We start from the raw sequence: 21,425 nt of genomic DNA, 5'->3' as shown, positions 1-21,425 counted from the left end.
TCAGCGAGGTAGCGTCCGAGACTTTCCAATTTTTTATGTTAGCCGCTAGCCCTGGAGACGCTAGTGTAATGTCGACAACAGACTCTGAGTTTCCGCGCTGGAATGTCGGGGAGGAGCCTCTATTGCATATGACGAGTCCGAGGGAGGTGACCAGGTCTATCAAAGCCTCGCCTCTCTTATTGCTACTCCTGGATCCCCACGATGTGTGCCACGCGTTGAAGTCGCCAGCTATAATGACTTCAGTGCTCTTTCCCCTGACACTCCTCTCTAGCCTGGTCAGGAATTGCTCGTACTCCTGGAGTGTGGAGTTCGGGGACCAGTAACACGAGTAGAGTGTTATGCCTTCTGATTCGATCCATCTGAAACCGTTATCGCCTTGGCCAGCGTCGTTTATAAGGCGGTTTTGATGGCAGAGTATGGCTGCTTTACCGTTGCTGTCCGGGTACCAGTGTTGTGCGCCTGCTTTGTTGTATTCAGAGACGAAAACGTAGTCAATATCGTTCTCGATTGCTGATTGGCACATCAGGTCTTGCGCTGCTCTTGAGCAGTGCAAGTTTATTTGGAGGAAGTGCGTCATTTTTTCGCTTTGGCAGCTTCTAGCGCGCGTTTGTACGCGTGGCATCTGGAGCTGCCCAATGTATGGTCGCTAGAAGCTTCTTCTTTGCATAGCAGGCAACTGGCCTCATCTTTGCATTCTTTGCTTTTGTGCCCTTCTTTACCGCACTTCCAGCAGAAGTTGCTTCGTTCCTCGTTTGTGCAGGTTTGTCTCGTGTGACCGTATCCTTGACACCGGAAGCACTTCTTCACCTCGGTTTTTAATCTGGTTCTGCAGCTGGCAAATCCTATCCTTAACCGAGAAAAATTATACAAAACTATAATAATACAAAACATAGAACAATTAAATGTACACCAAGTGAAGCTCGAATGGATGCAAACAAAATTAAACTTAACACACATACAAATATCAAAACATTATACAAACCAAAATTTAAAATTAATGACAAAGTAAGAATATCTAAATATAAACATATATTTGATAAGGGATACACACCAAATTGGACGACAGAAATATTTACAATTTCAAAAATTTTACATACAAATCCAGTAACGTATCAATTAAAAGATGAATCGAACAATATAATCTTAGGTGGTTTTTATGAACAAGAAATTAAATTAACTGATTTTCCAAACACCTTTCTTGTTGAACGTGTTATAAAAAAAGTTGGGAATAAAATGTTTGTCAAGTGGTTAGGTTTTGATACAAGTTATAATTCATGGATAACGTTGTCAGATATATTAAAATAAAATTTTATATTATATTATTTTTATCATATTATTATATTTTACCTTTTTACTGTTTTTCTTTGATAACAATAAAAATTTGTTTATTTACATGAAACATTTAACAATTAAAACATTATATAATACTGATAGATAGCGCTTTTTGTTTATTTCGATTGCGGATATATAAAGTTTTTTAATTTATAGTGGCCATAAGCCAATGTATTAATCCCATCATCCATTATATAACGTTTATCATCGTTAGCACTAAGAACAAGCTTAGTCATAGTTTTCGAATGGACAATATGTTTATTGGATTGAATAAAATTCATTTTTCTATGAGTTTGTTTATCCTCAACAGTTATATGGTTTATAAATGCATTTAATATATCCATGTAATTTTCAAATTTCATGTGATTTTTAATTATATACTTTTTTACACCTTTTGCTTTTTTTTCCTCAACACTATGTACAGTTTTATACGCATATAATTTCGGTCTTAATGAGACAAATTCTTTTAGAATTATTCCTTTCATTTCATCCTTAAAATATCCTGGTTGATTTTTATGTGTCTCACTGAAACAATAATGGTCTTTAGGATAATTAGATGTATCAAAATATGGTAGTAAACTATTTTTTAAATCATCGAAAAAATTTGTTGTTTGGATAGCGTATACCAACGAATCAGTATCTGAATACAAAGAACTAATTTTAGCACCATATTTTTTTTTCATTACATTATAATGAAAGTCATACATAAATGTTTTTGAAACATCTAAAATTGCGAATCCTACATAAATTGCCTTGTCAAATTTAATGATTTCCTTACGCTGATGAATAGCCATAAGATTCTCAGTGTATATAGTTCTGTCTTTAAAATTAGTTTTAACCATTAATTTCCTAGCTTTTTTTGCTGATGAAACAAGTTTTATAGAAGTTCTTGCGCGAACATTTTCCATACATTTACCGAAAACGCTATTGATTAACAACTTCCAAAAATTTTTTTCAAACTCGTTTTTAGCTTCAACTCTCATAGTTGTACACAATTCAATGTATGATGCCATCCATTTGCTTTGTGAAAAGCTAATAGCTCGATGAATTTTCGTCACTTTAATACCGTTTAAAATCGCCTGTTTTAAGTTTTTATAATGTACTATATAGTTTTTTTTTTGATGATAATGTAGTAAGCAATTTCTTAGCTTTAGAATTAGGAGGACACTCATTAATGGGTAAAAATGGGAAATCATTATGACTTTTATGTAAATACTTAGGGTACTCGATATCAACTTCTAATATATACCCAACTTCTGAATCATCGGCAATTTTAGTGACATCGATATTGAGATCATTAACCCACTCAAAATCTTTGAAAGGCAATTCTGTTAACATAGATTTACCATACAAATTTACACAGTCAAGATATGTAATCCATGTGATTGGTTCATTCGAATTATAGTCCAGTCCTTCAATATTTGGTATATTTGCTTTAACATATCTTTTAGTTGATTGACAAATGCCCCCCCGGATTGAGTTTTCAAAAAAGAGGAGCATGTTGTAATCCTTTAACCTTTCCAATTTTACCTTAGTGTACTTAAGCATACAATCAAAAGCAAATCCAGGAGCAGTCATGTAATGAGCAGGATCTAATCTGAGAGTAGATAAACATAAGTCTCTAAAATTTTCAAACACGTCAGCCAGTATGGTAACGTCAGTCTTTAAATAAAGATCGCTATACTCACCTAAAGTCTTTATATCGAATGTTCGCCATATATTTTTAGCATGCATATAATCTTTATCGCTTATTTTTTCGTCTGTCAAAGAGTTATAAAATTCAGACTTTGATGGTAAGAAAGTATCATCTAATTTACTCCAACTATCGACATATTCATAAGGGAAGATTCCTTTTTGAGTGACTAGATCTAATGCTTTCATGGAAAAATTTTTAAGAGTTTCTCTAAACCTCAACTTATCTTCAGATAAATTTAATGCAAGTTTACTTAATGATTCGCTCATGAAACGGAATGTATCGACAAATTTAATACTAAATCTATGTGCGATTTCTTTACTAAAGGATATATATTTTTCTGACGAATTAGGAATAACGTGAATATCTTTATCATTACAACCAAGTTCCCGAATTATGAAATGACTATCGTACGATAAATTATGGAAGAAAATTGGTACGAATGAGGGGTTAATTATTTCAAAATTACATTGAAGACAAAGACATTGTCTATATTTACCAGTAAAATGACAGTGATCTCGAACTTTAATTAAATTATTATTTTTAAAATGTCTCGAACATTTTCCACAAAACTTAGTATTTTTAAAATTACTTTCTTCTTCTTTAGTTAATTTATTCATCGGTTTATTTGTTTGATAAATTTTATTAATATTATTTCCAATAACAATCATATTTTCCATAAATTTTTTTGCAGCATTTTCACCTCTATAAATTACCACCTTTCTCGGAATTTTGAACTGTTTTACTAGTTCTTTTGATATAACATCATAGTTAACTTTGACATAAAACCCATAGCTCATAATTTCATGTAAATGTGTAGCATAAGTTTTAGATTTTTCGTAACTATTAAATTCACTAGACTTATTTTTAGGAGTTAAAATACATTCAAAATCTGCATAAATAACAATTGGTATTCTCTGTGTATTTTTATAGTTTTTAAAATAAATAAAATCATCATCCCCCTTTTCAAACATTATTGGTCTCCCTAATTGGTTCTTTCTACAATTATGCTGGTGTTCACTCAACCCTTTCTTACCCCAAAGTTTGCTTTTACATGGCTTTTCACTAAAAGTAGTAAAACATCTTTTACAGATAATTAATCTGGAACAGTTTTTAGTTTTCTGACTTCTAATAAATCTTGAAAAATTTTTTATATAACAATAGTGTGATGTGTTATTATTATTAAACAAAAGTAGATCAAAATGTTTTTTTCTTTCAGTATTACAAATATATAGAGGGAAAATATGTTTTTTATCATTTAAACTATAAATATTAATTGATACATTATTTATACGTTCAAATTTTTTTATCTGACTGATTGGTGTAGGAAAATCTATACATTTAAAATCTAAGCCACTTTTTTTTTCTAACATTTCAAAATATTTCTTATTAAAATAAGTTTTATTTGAACGATTGTCAAACTTTGATAGTATTGAATATTTAAAACATTTAACATCATTATTTTTTACATTTATGACTGCTCTTTTATCTTTGATATATTCAGGAAGATCTAGATACGTTCCTCCTCTGAGAGGATTTACTATATTAATTCTCAATTGTAATGCATCTATTGTTTTAAGTGACCAGCCAGAAGCTTTTGCTAAAAAATCATCTTCTTCACTTAATAATTTATTGAACATCCCATTCAGTAATTTATTAAAATCAGAGGAATTACATGCAAGTGTATTAGAGGTTTTAAATGCTATATCCTGTACTTCTTGTGTGATAATTCGTTCATATACACTATCTACATATAAATTAAATTTTATAGATGTTTGTAGACATGATTCCTTTAACTTTGGAATTATTTTGTCTAAAGTATAGTTAAAAAAAAGTGTGTAGTCTAAAAATTTTAAATTATTCTTAACTATAAAAGTTTTTGAACATTTTTTAAATCTTTCAATTTCAAATATTCCTTCATCAGCATATGTCATTCGCTGACGTTTTGTCACCATTTTTCTTTTCATAATTAAGCTGAAAATAAATTAAATGAAAAAAAAAATATAATAAACAATAATAATATTGTAATCACTTTATTATTTTTTATAGTATAAATCATACAATATTCAGCAAACCTAAGCAACTAGTTTAAAAAAAAAGAAATTAAAAACTTAATTATTATTTAATAAATCATATAGGTATGATAAATGCAATATACAACTTTGTTGGCATCGATAACCTATATGATTAGATTCATCGTAATCACCTTTAATTTCTTTTTTTTTTTTTAATAAATTTTCCCTAGTCGACTTCAGGTTTGTTTTTTTGATTTTAATATTAATATCGTTAATCATTTTTTTAAATTTTTTTTCTTCTCTTTCACCATATTTCTGATTTTCCACCTGTTGTTTCAACACTTCATTAATTTCTGTTTTGATGTATGATGTCATGTTTCTGCAAATTATATAGATATTTGCAAACTATCTGCTAGTAATAAAATATTAAAATAGTAACACACATCATCATTAAATAATAATTGTTTTTATTTTTACAAGCAAAAAAACATAGCTATAAACATTAAATTAAAATCATAATTTCTTAGAAAAGTAAATGTCATGAAATGTTTGACAACGTATCATCATATCCATACTATATCTTTCTCCATAACAGATTTCCATTTTTCTAACATAATCAATATATTTATTACCATATTTATTAAATATTTCTCTTTTTTTTTCTTTTAAAGAAAACAATTTATCTCTTAATTTATTGATTTCAAATTCATTTGATGATGAACATATCCTGATTAAATAAATGTTATGTTTTATTTCTTTAATTTTTTTATTAATTTCTTTCGTTTCTAATATATTATTTTTATTATCTTCAATATTCCCTAATCTTAATGATTCCATGGTTTGTAAATTATATTGATATTTATTCATAAGTTCATCTTTGTTTTTTGAATCCATTGTCTGTAATATTATTTCAAATTCATTAATGTTAATACACAGTATGTTAAATCATAGAAACATAGACGGAAAAATCTAATTATAAAATATGTTAAACAACTGTATTGTATATAATATAATTTTTATCTGAATTAAATTAACTTTATAAAAATAAAAAATTAAGTTTAAAAATGTAGGTACACATATTATATATAACTGCGTATTTGTTGTGTACTAAATTTATTTTTCTCCTGTCTAATGTTAAATGAATACATACAATTTGTCATAGATAGATATATTTTTTTATATCTAATAGCAGCCAGTCTTATTGAATACTTATTAGAATTAGAATATTATACTACCTATTTAAATTATTAAAAGTTAACTCAAATTGAGATATTTTTATGTAAATATTGAATATTATACTATAAAGTTTAAAAAATATAGGTACACACATCATATATTACTTAAACCTGTGTATTTGCTGTATAATAAATTTATTTATTTTTCCCTTGAATAATGTTAAATGAATACATAAAATTTAATAAAGATAGATGGAAAAAATGTAATAAAATATATTAACCAACTGTATTGTACACAATTTAATTTTTATCTAAATTAAATGGACTTTATAAAAATATTATCATGAAGTTTAAAAATGTAGGTACACAAATATATATTACTTATAACTGTATACTTGTTATATACTAAATTTATTTTTTCCCTTGAATAATTTAAATGAATACCTACAATTTAATATAGAAAAACTGTAATAATCTAATATATTATTAATCAACTGTATTGTATGTAATTTAATTTTTATCTAAATTAAATGAACTTTATAAAAAGATATAATCATGAAGATTAAAATGTAGGTACACATATTAATATATATTACTTATAACTGTGTATTTGTTGTATACTAAATTTATTTTTTCTCCTGTCTAATGTTAAATGAATACATACAATTTGTTATAGATAACTATATTTTTTATATCTAATAGCAGACAGTCTTATTGAATACTTATTAGAATTAGAATATTATACTACCTATTTCAATTATAAAAACTTAGCTCAAATTGAGATATTTTTATGTAAATATTGAATATTATACTATGATATTCATGAAGTTTAAAAATATAGGTACACACATCATCTATTACTTATACCTGTGTATTTGTTGTATATTAAATTTATTTTTTTCCTTTGAATAATTTTAAATGAATACCTACAATTTAATATAGAAAAAAAATGTAATAAAATATATTAACCAACTGTATTGTAAATAATTTAATTTTTATCTAAATTAAATGAACTTTATAAAAACATAATCATGAAGATTAAAATATAGGAACACATATCATATATTACTATAACTGTGTTCAATGTTAAATGAATACATACAATTCATTATAGATAGACATATTTTTTATATCTAATAGCAGACAGTCTTATTGAATTCTTATTAGAATAAGAATATTATACTACTTATTTCAATTATAAAAACTTAGCTCAAATTGTAATATTTTTATGTAAATATTGAATATTATACTATGATAATATAACATTTTTTTATATTATTGATATCAAATATTATAAAATAATAAATATTGCGTTCGGTGATAATATTAAGCGGTGATAGTGCTAACTGTTCTATGGTGATAGAGACGGTATATATTTTTAAGGTTATGTTCGTTAATAGTAGATTGCTGATGTGTAATAAAATGTAATTACTATCTTATAAATATGATGTTAACATTTTATCATATAATATATAAACATAGATAATATTATCATAAAACTATATTATTATAATGATGATGTGTTTAAATCATTGTTATTCTGTTTCTAGTTTTTTTTAAAAATAGGAGTAAAGATTAAAAGTTTTAATAAAATAATAAAATAGGTACTTACATAGTTAGTGTTGAAGTATTCTAAGTCTGACTGTTGACTGTTTTCTGAGTCTGGCTGACGGTTGCTATTGTTGTTGAAGATGTTTTACGTTTTTGATGGTCTGTTCTGATGTAACTGTTTTGCTGGAGAGTCGAGGATGGTTGCTGTTCTGTAGCTTCTTGGTCTGTTAGAGCTGCTGGTGAACTGATGACTTTATGTTTAAAAATTCGGTGTTTTATACTAGAGTTTAACCCTCTCTTTGAACATTGAGTATTAGGTACCTCTCATAATCCTGAGATGATTGTACATTATATTACTTAATACCATTCTCTTTTGTCCATGTAAGAACATGTTTGTAGTCTTTCATGCAAATTCTTATTACATTATTATATGAGAAGTCTATTTGAATATATACATTCTAATTTATTTTAAATTATATTTGATATTTTAACCAGTTCATATAATGTCTTGTTCATATATAATCATTTTTTTTTTGGAAATGTTTTTTCAGGTCATTGCTATTAACCTTTAACGTTTTTATATCTGAAATCCGGTTCATACTAATTATTTTTTTGATTCTAATAAATGTTAATATTATATACATATATTATACTATTATTGCTTATATTACATATTTGTTGAAAAGTCTTTTGAGGTCATTAACGTTGTTATATCAAATCTGATTTTCAAGGCGGGTGATTATTTTAGATCCTGTTTCTTTAATAATTCATATAATGCCACTTGTGTTCATGTAAAACAAGTTTGTAGAAAGGTTTTTCAAGTCATTGCTATTAACATTAGCATTTTACATATATAAATTATTGTGGTAGTGGCTAATATCTGTGTATAAAAGCCAATGTAAAACCATTAACGTTCATCAGTCCTCAACACAGTCTACAACGCAGCTCAAAAATGTCTTATAGGACATCAATTATTTCTTCAGAATCAGAGGTAAGTAAAGTTTTTTTAAAAACCAAATAACAAATTGGAGGTCAGTCGTAACACTACTCAACGTTATGGTTATAATTATTAAGAAACATAAAAAAATAAAATATGTTTCTTTTAGATATCAGTTATAAAACCACTTGTACATTTTTAAATAAAAAAAAAAATATTATTTTTATGATCCATAGAATGAACATTTCAGTGAATCCGTTGACTCTAAAGTTAAACCGTTAGCATCAACATCTAAAACAAAAACCACTTTAAAACGTGGTGTTGAGAAGACGAATGAAAAAAAATCTACAAATAAGAAGCAGATGAAAATGGTTAGTTAAATTATTTTTTATTATAAATAAAATATATATATATATATATAAATTATATTTTTCATTTATAGAATGCATCATACAGAGACAATGTTGGTGATCGTTTAAGATCAGAAGAATATGATGAGGAAGTTTTCAATTCGCTAACTTTTCGACAAGGTGACGGTTTAATTACGATAAAAACTACATTTGAGGAGAAGCCAACAGATTACTGGGTGATAACACATTATAAATGTTCAAATATTGAAAATGTTCCGGTTAAGGATAGGTAAATAATTTATAATTAATTTACCTTTTTTAAACTATTGTTAATCTTTTTCAATAGGTATTTTTATTATCACTTCATTTCATGATTTAAAAAATAATAATTATAGGTGGAAGTTTAGTGAAGCTGGTGTTAAGTTGTATACAAGCGAAAAGTCAAAAGACCAGACATTGAATGTAAGCTTGAATCAGACCATGCAGTCAATATTTGACACGATGCTACAAGACCCAGGACGTCGTACAATCAAAAGTAAAATAATAGGCTAATTATTATATGTTTTTTTAAAAAATGAGTTTTTTATTGAATAAACAATACAATATATTATATAAATATTTGTTTATTTTATACTATTAAATCCTGAAGTATTAAGTCTGACATTGTATTAAAATGGTATTGTAATATTTCATATAGGAATGATGTGTCATCGTTTTGCAGATGAGTGTAATAACTAAAATCATAGTTTTGTATATACTGGTTTGTGAATTCATTTCTCTGACAACTGATAGGTAGACCACGGACGTCGTTTTTTATTAGATCGTAAGCTGTGTTAAATGTAGCTTGGTAACTTGGTAGACGTTTCTGTTTTTCTGCAATGTAGAGATCTACACAATGTTGAAGCTGTTTAAGTCTACATAAATCTATATGTGATAAAGTGATATAATCATCATTGATATGTAAAGTAATTGAACTCTGCTTAACATTAGTTGAATATGTAAAGTTATCAGATATTTTTGTTCGTCTACATCTGGTGTGTAAATTATTAGTAATTGAAATGTAATTAGATTCAGACATGAGTGTAAACCATTGTTCTAAGTTTAAAGTAATTATCTTCTTTGATAATTTACATTCTAATAACACAATAATCGAAATTTGTTTATTAATTAATAAACCGACTGTAACGCTCTTCTTACTATACGGACGAATGTCGAAGGTTGATTTTGATACGATTATAGGTAGAACCATGATGAATAATATTTATAGTAATGTTTCAGACTATCAATATGAAAAAATCTAGTATAATGTAACTGATGGAACATATACTTTGAACTGAGGTTTTTTTTCATCAGTAAACATATTATATACTAAATCTGTTGTAAAAAAAAAATGGTAAAAAAAATGTGAACGTACAGTTCAGTAGATTAGTGTGTAGTGAAGGGAGTAGAGGGAATTATTTATACTTACTTACCTGAAACATGAAATTAACTTATTAAATTAACCTAACGCACTAATCCACTGAACTATACGTCCACGAGATATTAGATTAAAAACTAACACATATAAGTTGTTTATAATATTTTTTTTTTATTTATTACAACATATAATGAAAAGCCATGATTTAGCAAACGGTGTCGTATGACCTAGTTTCACAATTACAAATATATTCATTGTTACAATATTTACTTAACACTTTTTGAACAAACTGATTTCCCTTCATTAATAATACATATATACACTTTGGATTATATCTGCAATGTTCAATCCAAACGTCATCTTCTCGTTTCCAATTATGAAGAATAAGTCCACAGCAAAAGCATTCGACGATATCTTCTACTCCTGTATATTTTAACCCACATTCAGCTAGAGCATATTTATTTTGAAAACAATTTAAAGGAAAATGTTCAAAAGATCTTAATCTTGAATAAATTGAAGTATATCCTGGATGGGTTGGAACTGAATTATTTCGTATACGATGAACTAATGATTGAAAATCGCTTGTAAGTTTTGGTAAATTCATTTCTTTAATTAATTGAAATAATAACTTGAAAAACACAACTCGAATACACGACGGATCAGCAGTAACTAAATGTAAAATTATTAACTTGCAACTAAATAGTAGAAATTAAAATATATAAATTTTTAAAAACTAGAACAGTGTAACCAACATGATTAAAAACATAAAAACAATCTCCCTGTAATTTTTATAAAAATTAGCGATATTTGATTGAAAAAATTTTAAAAAACGGGGAAAAATAGTTGATACGGTAAATATTTTTGTGTAAGGCGCAAATAGGTGGACAATCTTGTGTAATCACCGTATTGTGTTACGCGGTAAATCAGAGTGCTCCAAGGGAGAATTTTCCCCTTGAAAAAAAAAAATTACCGTGGAAAAGCTGGCTGTGAACATACAAATATATACTACTGAGGGAGGTAGGTTTTTGAAAAAACTAAAAAAGTGGCTTTTTTAGGTAAACTTAAACCCAGAATAGCGACAGTGTGTGGTTAGCGAAATAATAAAAAAAACAGACGGTAAATATTTTTGTTCAAGGGGCACATATACGGACGATTTCGTTTAAACGCCGTATGACTAAATGTTTGAATTGAATTTGCTCGTATTTCGCTATATTATCGATTTATCGAAAACCTATAGGTGTGTCGTACATGGCCATAAGAAACACGAGGGAGGTAGGTTTTTGAAAAAACTAAAAAAGTGGCTTTTTTAGGTAAACTTAAACCCAGAATAGCGACAGTGTGTGGTTAGCGAAATAATAAAAAAATATAGACGGTAAATATTTTTGTTCAAGGGGCACATATACGGACGATTTCGTTTAAACACCGTATGACTAAATGTTTGAATTGAATTTGCTCGTATTTCGCTATATTATCGATTTCTCGAAAACCTATGGGTATTCCATACATGGCCATAAGAAACACGAGGGAGGTAGGTTTTTGAAAAAACTAAAAAAGTGGCTTTTTTAGGTTAACTTAAACCCAGAATAGCGACAGTGTGTGGTTAGCGAAATAATAAAAAAAACAGACGGTAAATATTTTTGTTCAAGGGGCACATATACGGACAATTTCGTTTAAACACCGTATGACTAAATGTTTGAATTGAATTTGCTCGTATTTCGCTATATTATCGATTTCTCGAAAACCTATAGGTGTGTCGTACATGGCCATAAGAAACACGAGGGAGGTAGGTTTTTGAAAAAACTAAAAAAGTGGCTTTTTTAGGTAAACTTAAACCCAGAATAGCGACAGTGTGTGGTTAGCGAAATAATAAAAAAAACAGAGGGTAAATATTTTTGTTCAAGGGGCACATATACTTCGCGTGTTTATAATATTATATGGTAATAATCAATATGTAAAAAAAATATTATGTTATACTTACGGAAATCAGTAATCGAAACGTTGTCCAATGATTCGTCCATAATGATTAACAACGTTTAAAATTTAAAAATAATGTATTTTATAAGCAAAGATAAACTAAAAAAAAATAAATACTAGAGTATATATTTAACAGTAAAAAATTATATAATTTAAAAAAACCGTGGTCCTCTGTGGTTTTATAGTCTTAATACAGGCAGTGACTCATACAGACTGACGAACTGGTTGGCGTTATGGGGTTTGTATGGTGGTCTTTTTTTTCTTAAACTGTGATGGTAGGCTTCTAATTGGTTAGGGTGTTGAATTACAAGGGGTGTTTTTTTTTTAATGTAAATGTTAAAAATTACGCTTCTTTCAACATACCTCCTTGTACCACCCCATCCCCGCCCTTACACGTTCAATGCCATTGTCGACGGGTAGTCGACATCGGCAACATTGCCCGGGTCGCCTTTGTCGACGGGTAGTCGAATATAGTGTTCACTTTGATGGTTTATAATTTTTAATGGCTACGGGAAAACGGTCTGAAATTCATTGCAGGTGATCAGGTTCCTTCTTACGAATCTAACGATACCATTGGTTTTTAATTTTGTTTATTTTTAGTTTGGATATTTATTTTTCCCCGAAATCACGACGATGTCTATCGCCGATAATAATAATTGTATATCGTATTATTATAATTCTGTCGCAATTTGACATAATAAATGGTATAAATAACATTCCCAACACTAACATATTCATACAAATTATTTTACGCTGTATACACAGTGTTCCTCAGAATACAGGGCGATTCGAAAAATATAAAACTATTTGACGCAATGAAAATGATTTTTAATTATGAAATATTTATAAATAAAATAAGATTATTATTTGTTTATTTTTTTGTGGCTATTCTAGTCGTAAAGTACGTAATAGATAAAGTGATAAGTACGTATTACAGCGTCGCGCCGACGCGTATCGCCGGTGTCGACGCATAGTCGACCGTACGTAGTTTCGGCGCGGCGACGAGGGCACTGCGCCGTAAACACTAATGGAACTCAACGTGTTAATAATTAAACCACTATCAAAAGTATCAACTTCTCATGAATTTATGGTATTTACAATTATTTTAAAAATACTAAAAAACAACAATACTCTTTTTTACGAAAAAATGAATATGTTATAACATAAATTCATGAAAAAAATGATTTAATTAATTTATGGTATTTTACCATTCTTCGTTATCAATAACTGTACGCTTATAAGTAATAAATACTTGGTTTTTTGTCACTGCCAAATCTAAATAATTTATTCTCTGCATGACCGGCTCGATGCGCTTAAGGGGATCGTCTTTTATACACGGTGCGTTAAATTTAATATGTAAAGACGTATTAACGTCTGTGCAGTCTTTAGATATTTTAAAGTCTACTTCTAAATTATTGTAAATTGTAGATTCAATTTTTAAAACTATATCGTAATGAATTATGAACATGAATTTTAGTGGTACGTTATGGGTTGTGAAAAAAATCTAAACGCGGTAACAATAAAACAATTATATAAATAAATATTGTCTAATTCTACTTCTAAATTATAAATATCTAATTTTTTTTTTCGAAAAAATTATTATAACACGTCTCTTGAACGTATTGTACAAAAAAAACTAATTATACCTACACCATCAGAATTTACATTTAAATGATTATAAATAAAATCTGAATGTAAATTGTTATAACTACTACTTAAAACTTTAATGTTTTTTTTAAATTTTAGCAACGAATTATTACTAATTAAATCTACTTTACCACTTACCATATATATTTCCTCTTCACTGGTTTTGTACTTCTCCAATAAAGCTGAATATAATACACTATCCCAATACATGTGTCCGGATAGCGTGTAGTCGTCCTTGGAAATTGGTGATTTTTTGAGCATGTTGTCTTTAAAATATTGATGAGTTGAATCCGGCATTTTGGGATGTATAGATCTTCAAAATACCCTCGCATGCATCGCTCGACCTCTCCGGATCCGATACTCACCATCTCACCGTCATTCAACACTGTCGATGTGTTGTACAAATGATAATTTTTACACAATAGATCTTTACGTTGTTTGCATTTTTGTCATAAATACGAAAAATTACACCTAGGTAAACGTATTCTAAATATTTTAATAAACAATATCATGAAAAAAACAATAACCTATGTATATCGGTTCATTGCAAAAGACGTACATTTTTAAATTTAAAGTTAATAATTCAAAATAAATTTAATCTGATAAAATATCAGAGTTTATAAATCGTTATTGTTGTTCGCTGGTGTCGTAATATACAACTGAATCATTTTAAACACGCATTACTTGTATTTGGTGGTATACCTATTACCTACTCTAAATTTCCATCCATTGTATATAATTTTACCTTTTAACGGGCAACGGTTCCCTACCTCGGGATTACGGACTATTGTCAGCGTAATATAATACCGCTCTGCGAGGCTGGATTCCGGTGATACACTTATTACTCATTTTATTTGTATAATACTGTATAATACTATATTATTTATAAAATTCAATTTTTCCCGGGATGTAGAAACGGAGTGTCTTTTATTACTAATAGTATAATATTCTAATATACGTATATATAATGAATATTATCGGTTAATAAATTATAAGAAAATATTTGTTAGATTACGGAAGTTTTATTCAATGTGTTGTAGTCGAATGTATATACATATTTATAAAAATAATAATAAAGCAGAGCGCCACGCCGGTGTCCGATGTTGACGCGTAGTCGATCGAGCATAAATTCGTTGCGGCGACGCGGTATCGGAACCACAAATAGGCATCGGCATTGAACGTGTTAATTAGTTATTGTAAGTATAAATTTTGTGCTATTGTTACCTACATAGCGACGCGTGTTGCTTGCCGTGTGCAGGCCCGGTACGTAAGAAAAAAAAACATTGAGATTTTGGTATCTATTCGATTAAGAGTTGTTAACTTGGTGATATTGTCGTTAGGTCATTCGACCGTCTGGATGTTAATTTATAAAAAAACTCGGCGGATGGTGACAGATAGACTAACCGCTATTACAATTATTACAAGATACTAAAATAATTAAAAACGGTCTCCGTTTTCGTACGCGGCGATAATACAAACATAAAAACATAAATACATAGTCGCTCCAATACACCAATAATAACTTGTTATTTATATTAAATTCTAAAACACGATAAAATATTTAAAAAATAAAATAAAACTGATTATTATAATATTATAAATTGGATTTTAAAAAATAAGCTAGTTATTTTGTTTTACGTGACTGGCCAATGGATACATACATAATAACATACGTCATATTATAGTATAATATTATAACCCTTTAACGGGCAATAGTTTCCCAGAGTTAAGACATCGTTTATTGAATGTAAAAAAAAACATAAATGACATTGAAATAAACGCGTCCGTCGGACAAACAGTAGGATTGTGACCACCACTACTCTCGTCCGAAGATTAAGATATTATTTTTTTTTTACAAAATTATTATTAGGATATAAAGTTTGATAGTCCACGGGCCACCGGGGCGATGTTGCGGGTGGCGTTGACGTCGCGATTCCAAGTGATTCCACATTTCGGGCATTTCCACATTATTAAAATAAATTAAACATAATATACCTAAAGTGGCGGCCCGGGGATTGCATTTGAAAAAAATTTTGTTTTACTTTATTTATAATCCAAAAAGTTATACGAATTTTGAGTTTATCGTTATTCGAAATTTAAACGTCATTCAACTTTTGTATTTATCGTTATTCGCAATTAAAACGTAGTTATACAATTTTTGCGTTTATCGTTATTCATTTAAAACGTTATAAAAGTTTAGCGTTTATCTTTATTTAAAATTTAAAAGCATTTAAATACCTGTTTTAAATGTACACTGGCCGTAATTTAAAAGTATACGATATATAACCATTTTTTTTGGGGGCATGATTTCCCTATTCTGGGTGTTCGATCTATACTCAACAGTCAACACTAAATCAAATTTAAAATTCATACGTGAAATGTAAGTATCTACATGCAAATCGTCACCGTGCGACCACAAAACTATGAAATGGTAATTTTCTCGGGCTCAATGTAACACACATTCAACTGTATAATATAGGCTATAGCTAATTGAAGCTAATTGATACCTAATAGCTTGTACTATTTTCTATATAGCTTAAAATCTAAAAATGAAGTTTTAAATTAATTAAAAGTAAATAAAAAGTATTATAATAAAAATATTTTGTCAAATTGAAGAGTAAAGATTTTTTTACAAACTTGTTTTTAGTTAAAAAAAGTAAAAATAACAAAACAAAATGATATTAACGGCGGCAGTTATCAAATCTTAAAATATTGGAAAAAAACCATAATGCCTATTATAATATTACAAAGAAAATATAAATAAACGTCTCATTCGGTCGTGCCACAGATATCTATGGGTGGTGCGTTGCATGCGGGGGGAAGGGTGGTCGATCATGATGATGAAGAATCGAGGAGTGGTAACGTTGCATACCCGGTCGTATCGGTCCCGTCTATGAAAGTATGAAAACGTCGCGATTATGCGCCGGTCGACTATTCGCTATAACACTTCTGTGACTATATTATATAATATTATTAGGTATTAAACAGTGGCGTAGCGTGCGTTTCAGCTTAGTGTATGCATTGAAGTTGTAAGTTAATAAAAGCGTAGCCTTAAAATATAACTAACATAGTCTTAAAATATAACTCGAAACTAGTTTAAATAGTTTTAATTTAAAAACGATATGTCACACTTATAATATAAATTAATTATACGCACTTTATTAATACTATTAAAAGAATGTATTTATTTTTTTCTTATACAATTTTATTTATAAAATTCATAATAACACATACCTACTATGTTTATGGTTATAAGTACCTATATATAGATTCTTTACACTGAAAAAAATATAGTAGTATAGCGGCAGTGACTCTTTCAAAATAACAATAACCAATAAATTGTATCTCTTTCCAGACAGCGATGAAGCCTACGACAGGGATTCGAACCGGCGACCGTGTGAGTCGCAACCAACGCATTAAACGCCAAGGCCACTACACCCCCCCCCCCCCATCACGCCACCACTGTTGTACAAGAACACCACGCAGTTTCTTACCAACGTTCTTTATGATGAAAAAAGGGATTAATTCCAAATTTAAGAACAATAGTAAAATCGCGTAATCCTCCTACACTGGTAGCCGTCATGCAGTTGGCTAAAAAGGAAGAAACCGAACTCGCATCCGATTATTACGCGTATATCAGTATTACGGGAATAATAACGCAAATAGACATAACGCGCGAAATGAAAATGATAATGGTGGAAATAATAATAGTTTTAGTAACAATAGTTTTTTTTTGAAACAGATACGGACATAATAACACAGAGTTTTTGCAACCATACGCTAAATATTATGGTACAAAAAAAAACGTTCCGTTAAACGAGAAATAGCATAGTAATTAAAACTATAGTTTTTTACATTACCGCGAATGTCGTACCTACCCATACAAATACGGTATGTCGATGTTCACATTTGTATATTAATGCATTTATATTTTTATTCAATATGAATAATATTATAAATCGTAACCGATAAGCTACAATAGACGTGTTATAAATAAACATTAATAAATTATTTTGTTGGTTGTTAATAAACGGTCACAATAATTATTTATCTATGAGTTCCCGTTAGTAATATAATAGTAATAGTGATAGAGAGCGTTACACTCTATAATGTTCTAATATGAATTTCGTCTTTTATAAACAATTTAGTATCTATATAATATTGAATTGTAATAAAAAAAATGCATTTTTTAAATAAAATATTATGAAATGGTGTACACCTATTATATTTTTTTTCAATACAAATCATAGCGACGTCGACAATAGTCCGTGTTCCCGAGGTGGGAAACTATTGCCCGTTTAAGGGTTTTTTAAACCTTATATTTATCTAATAAAATAAAAGTAATAGGTATATGTATATAATATATATTATCATGTATTTTTTTTTTTTGTAGTAATGTATAGTAATAGTTATTAAAATAGAGTAAATTATATCAACCCACTGCGCATAAGGTTTTCATTACAAAGTATAGGTAATTCTACTTTGAATTGGTTAACTATATATTTTTATTTTAGTTATTTATGAGAAAAAATTAATTTATAATTATTTTCAATAAGAATTAATAAGTGGTTTGGCCAGTTCGGACCTATTCAAAGCAAATTTGTTGACTAAGTATTTAAGAAAAAAAATTACCTATGCTATACTATATTATATTCATTATAATATGAAGGGTTTTGTCATAGAACGTAACAACCATGTTCTATGGTTTTGTTCAGTAACCGTCAAGTCCAATACATTTATTGTTTGTAATCATTAGGGCTAGGATTTTGTAGCATTTGCATTTTCTTCCTTAGTACTCCAGGACATGGCTAATCAAAAACAAAATTCGATTCATTCATCACAGAGTTCAGATATGCAATTTTGTTTTTTTTGCTTTTTTTTGCTTTTTCTTGTGATATTCGTAAATAAATGCTTTATTGGTACTTTTTTGTCAGTTTATTAGTTTTTTTAATTGGTTTTTGTTAATTATATGCATATTTTAACATTTACGTACATAATATTTATCTAAGTTATTATTTTTTTCATTTATTTTAATTGTATAATTATAATATATATTTTGTGAATTCGTAGTGAAATATTATCGCCTTATCGGAAAATATTTCTGAAAATAGATTCTTAGATTTTGTGATTACTGATTACCGAGTGGGGAGTAGTGCACTACGTATGGTTACGTAAAACGACGTCTGTAATATCGTCGTAATATTATGTCTGGACTTCAGACGCAATGAGAACGATATTTATTGACTTGTTTACTATATCTAAATTTACAATAATATTATTTAGCATTTCCTAATTATAGGAATTTCTATGGTGGTTCATATCCGAGTGCTAGCGTACGGAGTATTGTCGCGACTCGTGGAACCACGATATCAGTGATCGACAATACGTTAAGCCCACAATCATAACTAAACTAATCAGCTTAACTTAAAAATGTTTAAGTCTTTTTTAGTTGCATTTTTCTGGTTAAATGCTTTTTTTTTGTGGCATTATTGGCAATTTTTTAATTCATTTATTGCAGGTTTTTAGTGCTTCATTTTCCTAGCCCTAGTAATCACTAATCATCAATCATCATTAGCCAATATACAGAATGATGTGCTCAATTGTGCCACTGTTTGTCCGGCGGACGTGTTTATTTCAATGTAATTTATGTTTTTTGACACACTATCAGTTACTAACTGTATATTGTAAGCGGTTTCGTTGACCGGATAATATCATTTAAATTAGTTAAATCGATCGCTTAAACATCCCTTTTAAATTAAATAAGAATCACTTGAAACGCATATATAAGTTAGCGTTATGCCCCTGGAGATAAAGAATTGGTTAAATGCAGCGTATAAAACTCACCGAATTCGTCACAGGTAATATAAAAATATAATATTAACAAGAGTCAAACTCTAACGTTACCCTTGTTGGCGCCTGGTGCTATTACATATACAAATTATATCTTAAATGTAGACTATGGGTTTGTATTTCAGAATTTATTGTGGACATGTGTCAAATAAATTTTACCGGAACCCTCACAGAGTTATATTTTTTTCTTTGTACTATACAAGGATCTTTACGAAATATAATATATAGGTACCCGCTGTTAGAAACTGCGGCTATTGTGTATATTATGTTATATTTTTATGGACGGACTCGGTTATCGTGAAGTGGAGATTCAAACGGTCGAACCTTTTTACAATAGGTAATGTAACAGACACCGCCGGCGTGATGGTTTTGAAATCATTGTCTGTAATCGGTTTTACCAGGGAAAAAAATATAGATGCTCTATAATCGAGCGTCCGACGGTCGGCCGGCCGACTGCGGCGGCGGTCGGGATATACACCGATTCAACCATCGTAACTCATTATTAGGCTTAGGGACTTATAGCATTTGCATACTTTGTTTAATTATTGTTAAATATAGCAGAGTGCGAAATAAATTTATTTCTCGGTGCCACGATATCAGATCTAAAATTTGAATGTGCATATTTTTGCATATTTGATAAATTTTGCAGGAAAGTGCTTATTTTAACATTTTTTATGCTTAATTTGCATATTTTGGCAATTTTTTTAAATTTCAAATTGAAAACTATAGATATTTAACATGTTGACTGCGGCACGAGTTGAACCGGGCGACGACGGGTGCGGCACATTTTTGTATCGCACTGGACCGCGAGTCGGTAACGAAAAGGTTCCTTTAGATTTTAGAACATAATATTATTATTTTATTGGCTAATGTGAAGAAGAAAGTAATCAGCGAGGCTCCACGCGGAGCCGTAATATAATATGAATTGGTTATGTTCTTTTATTCCGAAAATCTACCATTCATATCTCGTTATAATTTTTGTGTAAATATTATAATCTTAAATAATCCTATAAAACTGTATCGCCCGCTCGACATCGACCGATAGTCGATAATAGTTATTATTTCAGTTTAGTCGATTATTATCCGTCGTTGTTTCGCCTGTCGCGTGCTTTTCACTAGTGTAGATTTTTATACGCAAAATATAAAACTTTTAAATAAACCTTAAGTAATTGTTGAAATGCCGAAAGTACAAAAGTCGGAAGAACACTAAAATTTAAACCAATTATCTTATAAAAAATCAATTTATTATATCATTTTCAATTCAAGTAATGATATTCTTATATAATATAAATTCTAATAAAATAAATATTTAATTTTATCACATATTTGTTATACCTATTTTTTGGGGGCCATATCTTAATACATAGGTATACGGTTATTTTTAGGTGCATATTTTAGAGCATATTTGGTCATTTTTTTGGTGCATATCTGCATGCATATTTAGGTATTTTTTAGAGCTAGAAGTCCCTAAACCCACTCATTAT

At 28.9% G+C, this 21,425-nt stretch overlaps 3 protein-coding genes and 1 pseudogene across 3 annotated transcripts; 1 reads left to right on the top strand and 3 right to left on the bottom strand.

Moving 5' to 3' along the window:
* Positions 1-913: 913 nt before the first annotated feature.
* LOC149054068 (uncharacterized) lies at positions 914-2,420 on the bottom strand. The gene has a single exon (XM_089230647.1). It carries the CDS (start codon positions 2,343-2,345, stop codon positions 1,449-1,451), a length of 897 nt encoding a protein of 298 aa, XP_089086773.1. The 5' UTR covers positions 2,346-2,420; the 3' UTR covers positions 914-1,448.
* A 1,104-nt stretch (positions 2,421-3,524) lies between these two features.
* On the bottom strand, positions 3,525-7,957 carry LOC149054067 (uncharacterized; annotated as a pseudogene).
* LOC149054066 (uncharacterized) lies at positions 7,719-9,669 on the top strand. The gene is made up of 4 exons (XM_089230649.1): positions 7,719-8,757; positions 8,940-9,074; positions 9,146-9,342; positions 9,449-9,669. Exons 1-4 carry the CDS (start codon positions 8,719-8,721, stop codon positions 9,603-9,605), a joined length of 528 nt encoding a protein of 175 aa, XP_089086775.1. The 5' UTR covers positions 7,719-8,718; the 3' UTR covers positions 9,606-9,669.
* On the bottom strand, positions 9,427-10,531 carry LOC149054065 (uncharacterized). The gene has a single exon (XM_089230648.1). The coding sequence runs from the start codon at positions 10,300-10,302 to the stop codon at positions 9,682-9,684; it is 621 nt and encodes a 206-aa protein (XP_089086774.1). The 5' UTR covers positions 10,303-10,531; the 3' UTR covers positions 9,427-9,681.
* Between the last annotated feature and the right edge of the window lie 10,894 nt (positions 10,532-21,425).

The sequence above is a fragment of the Diuraphis noxia genome, unplaced genomic scaffold, assembly GCF_037042655.1.
Source record: "Diuraphis noxia isolate RWA-SAM2 unplaced genomic scaffold, SU_Dnox_SAM2 contig0012, whole genome shotgun sequence".
NCBI lineage: Eukaryota > Metazoa > Arthropoda > Insecta > Hemiptera > Aphididae > Diuraphis > Diuraphis noxia.
This window is presented reverse-complemented; position numbering and strand designations above follow the sequence as displayed.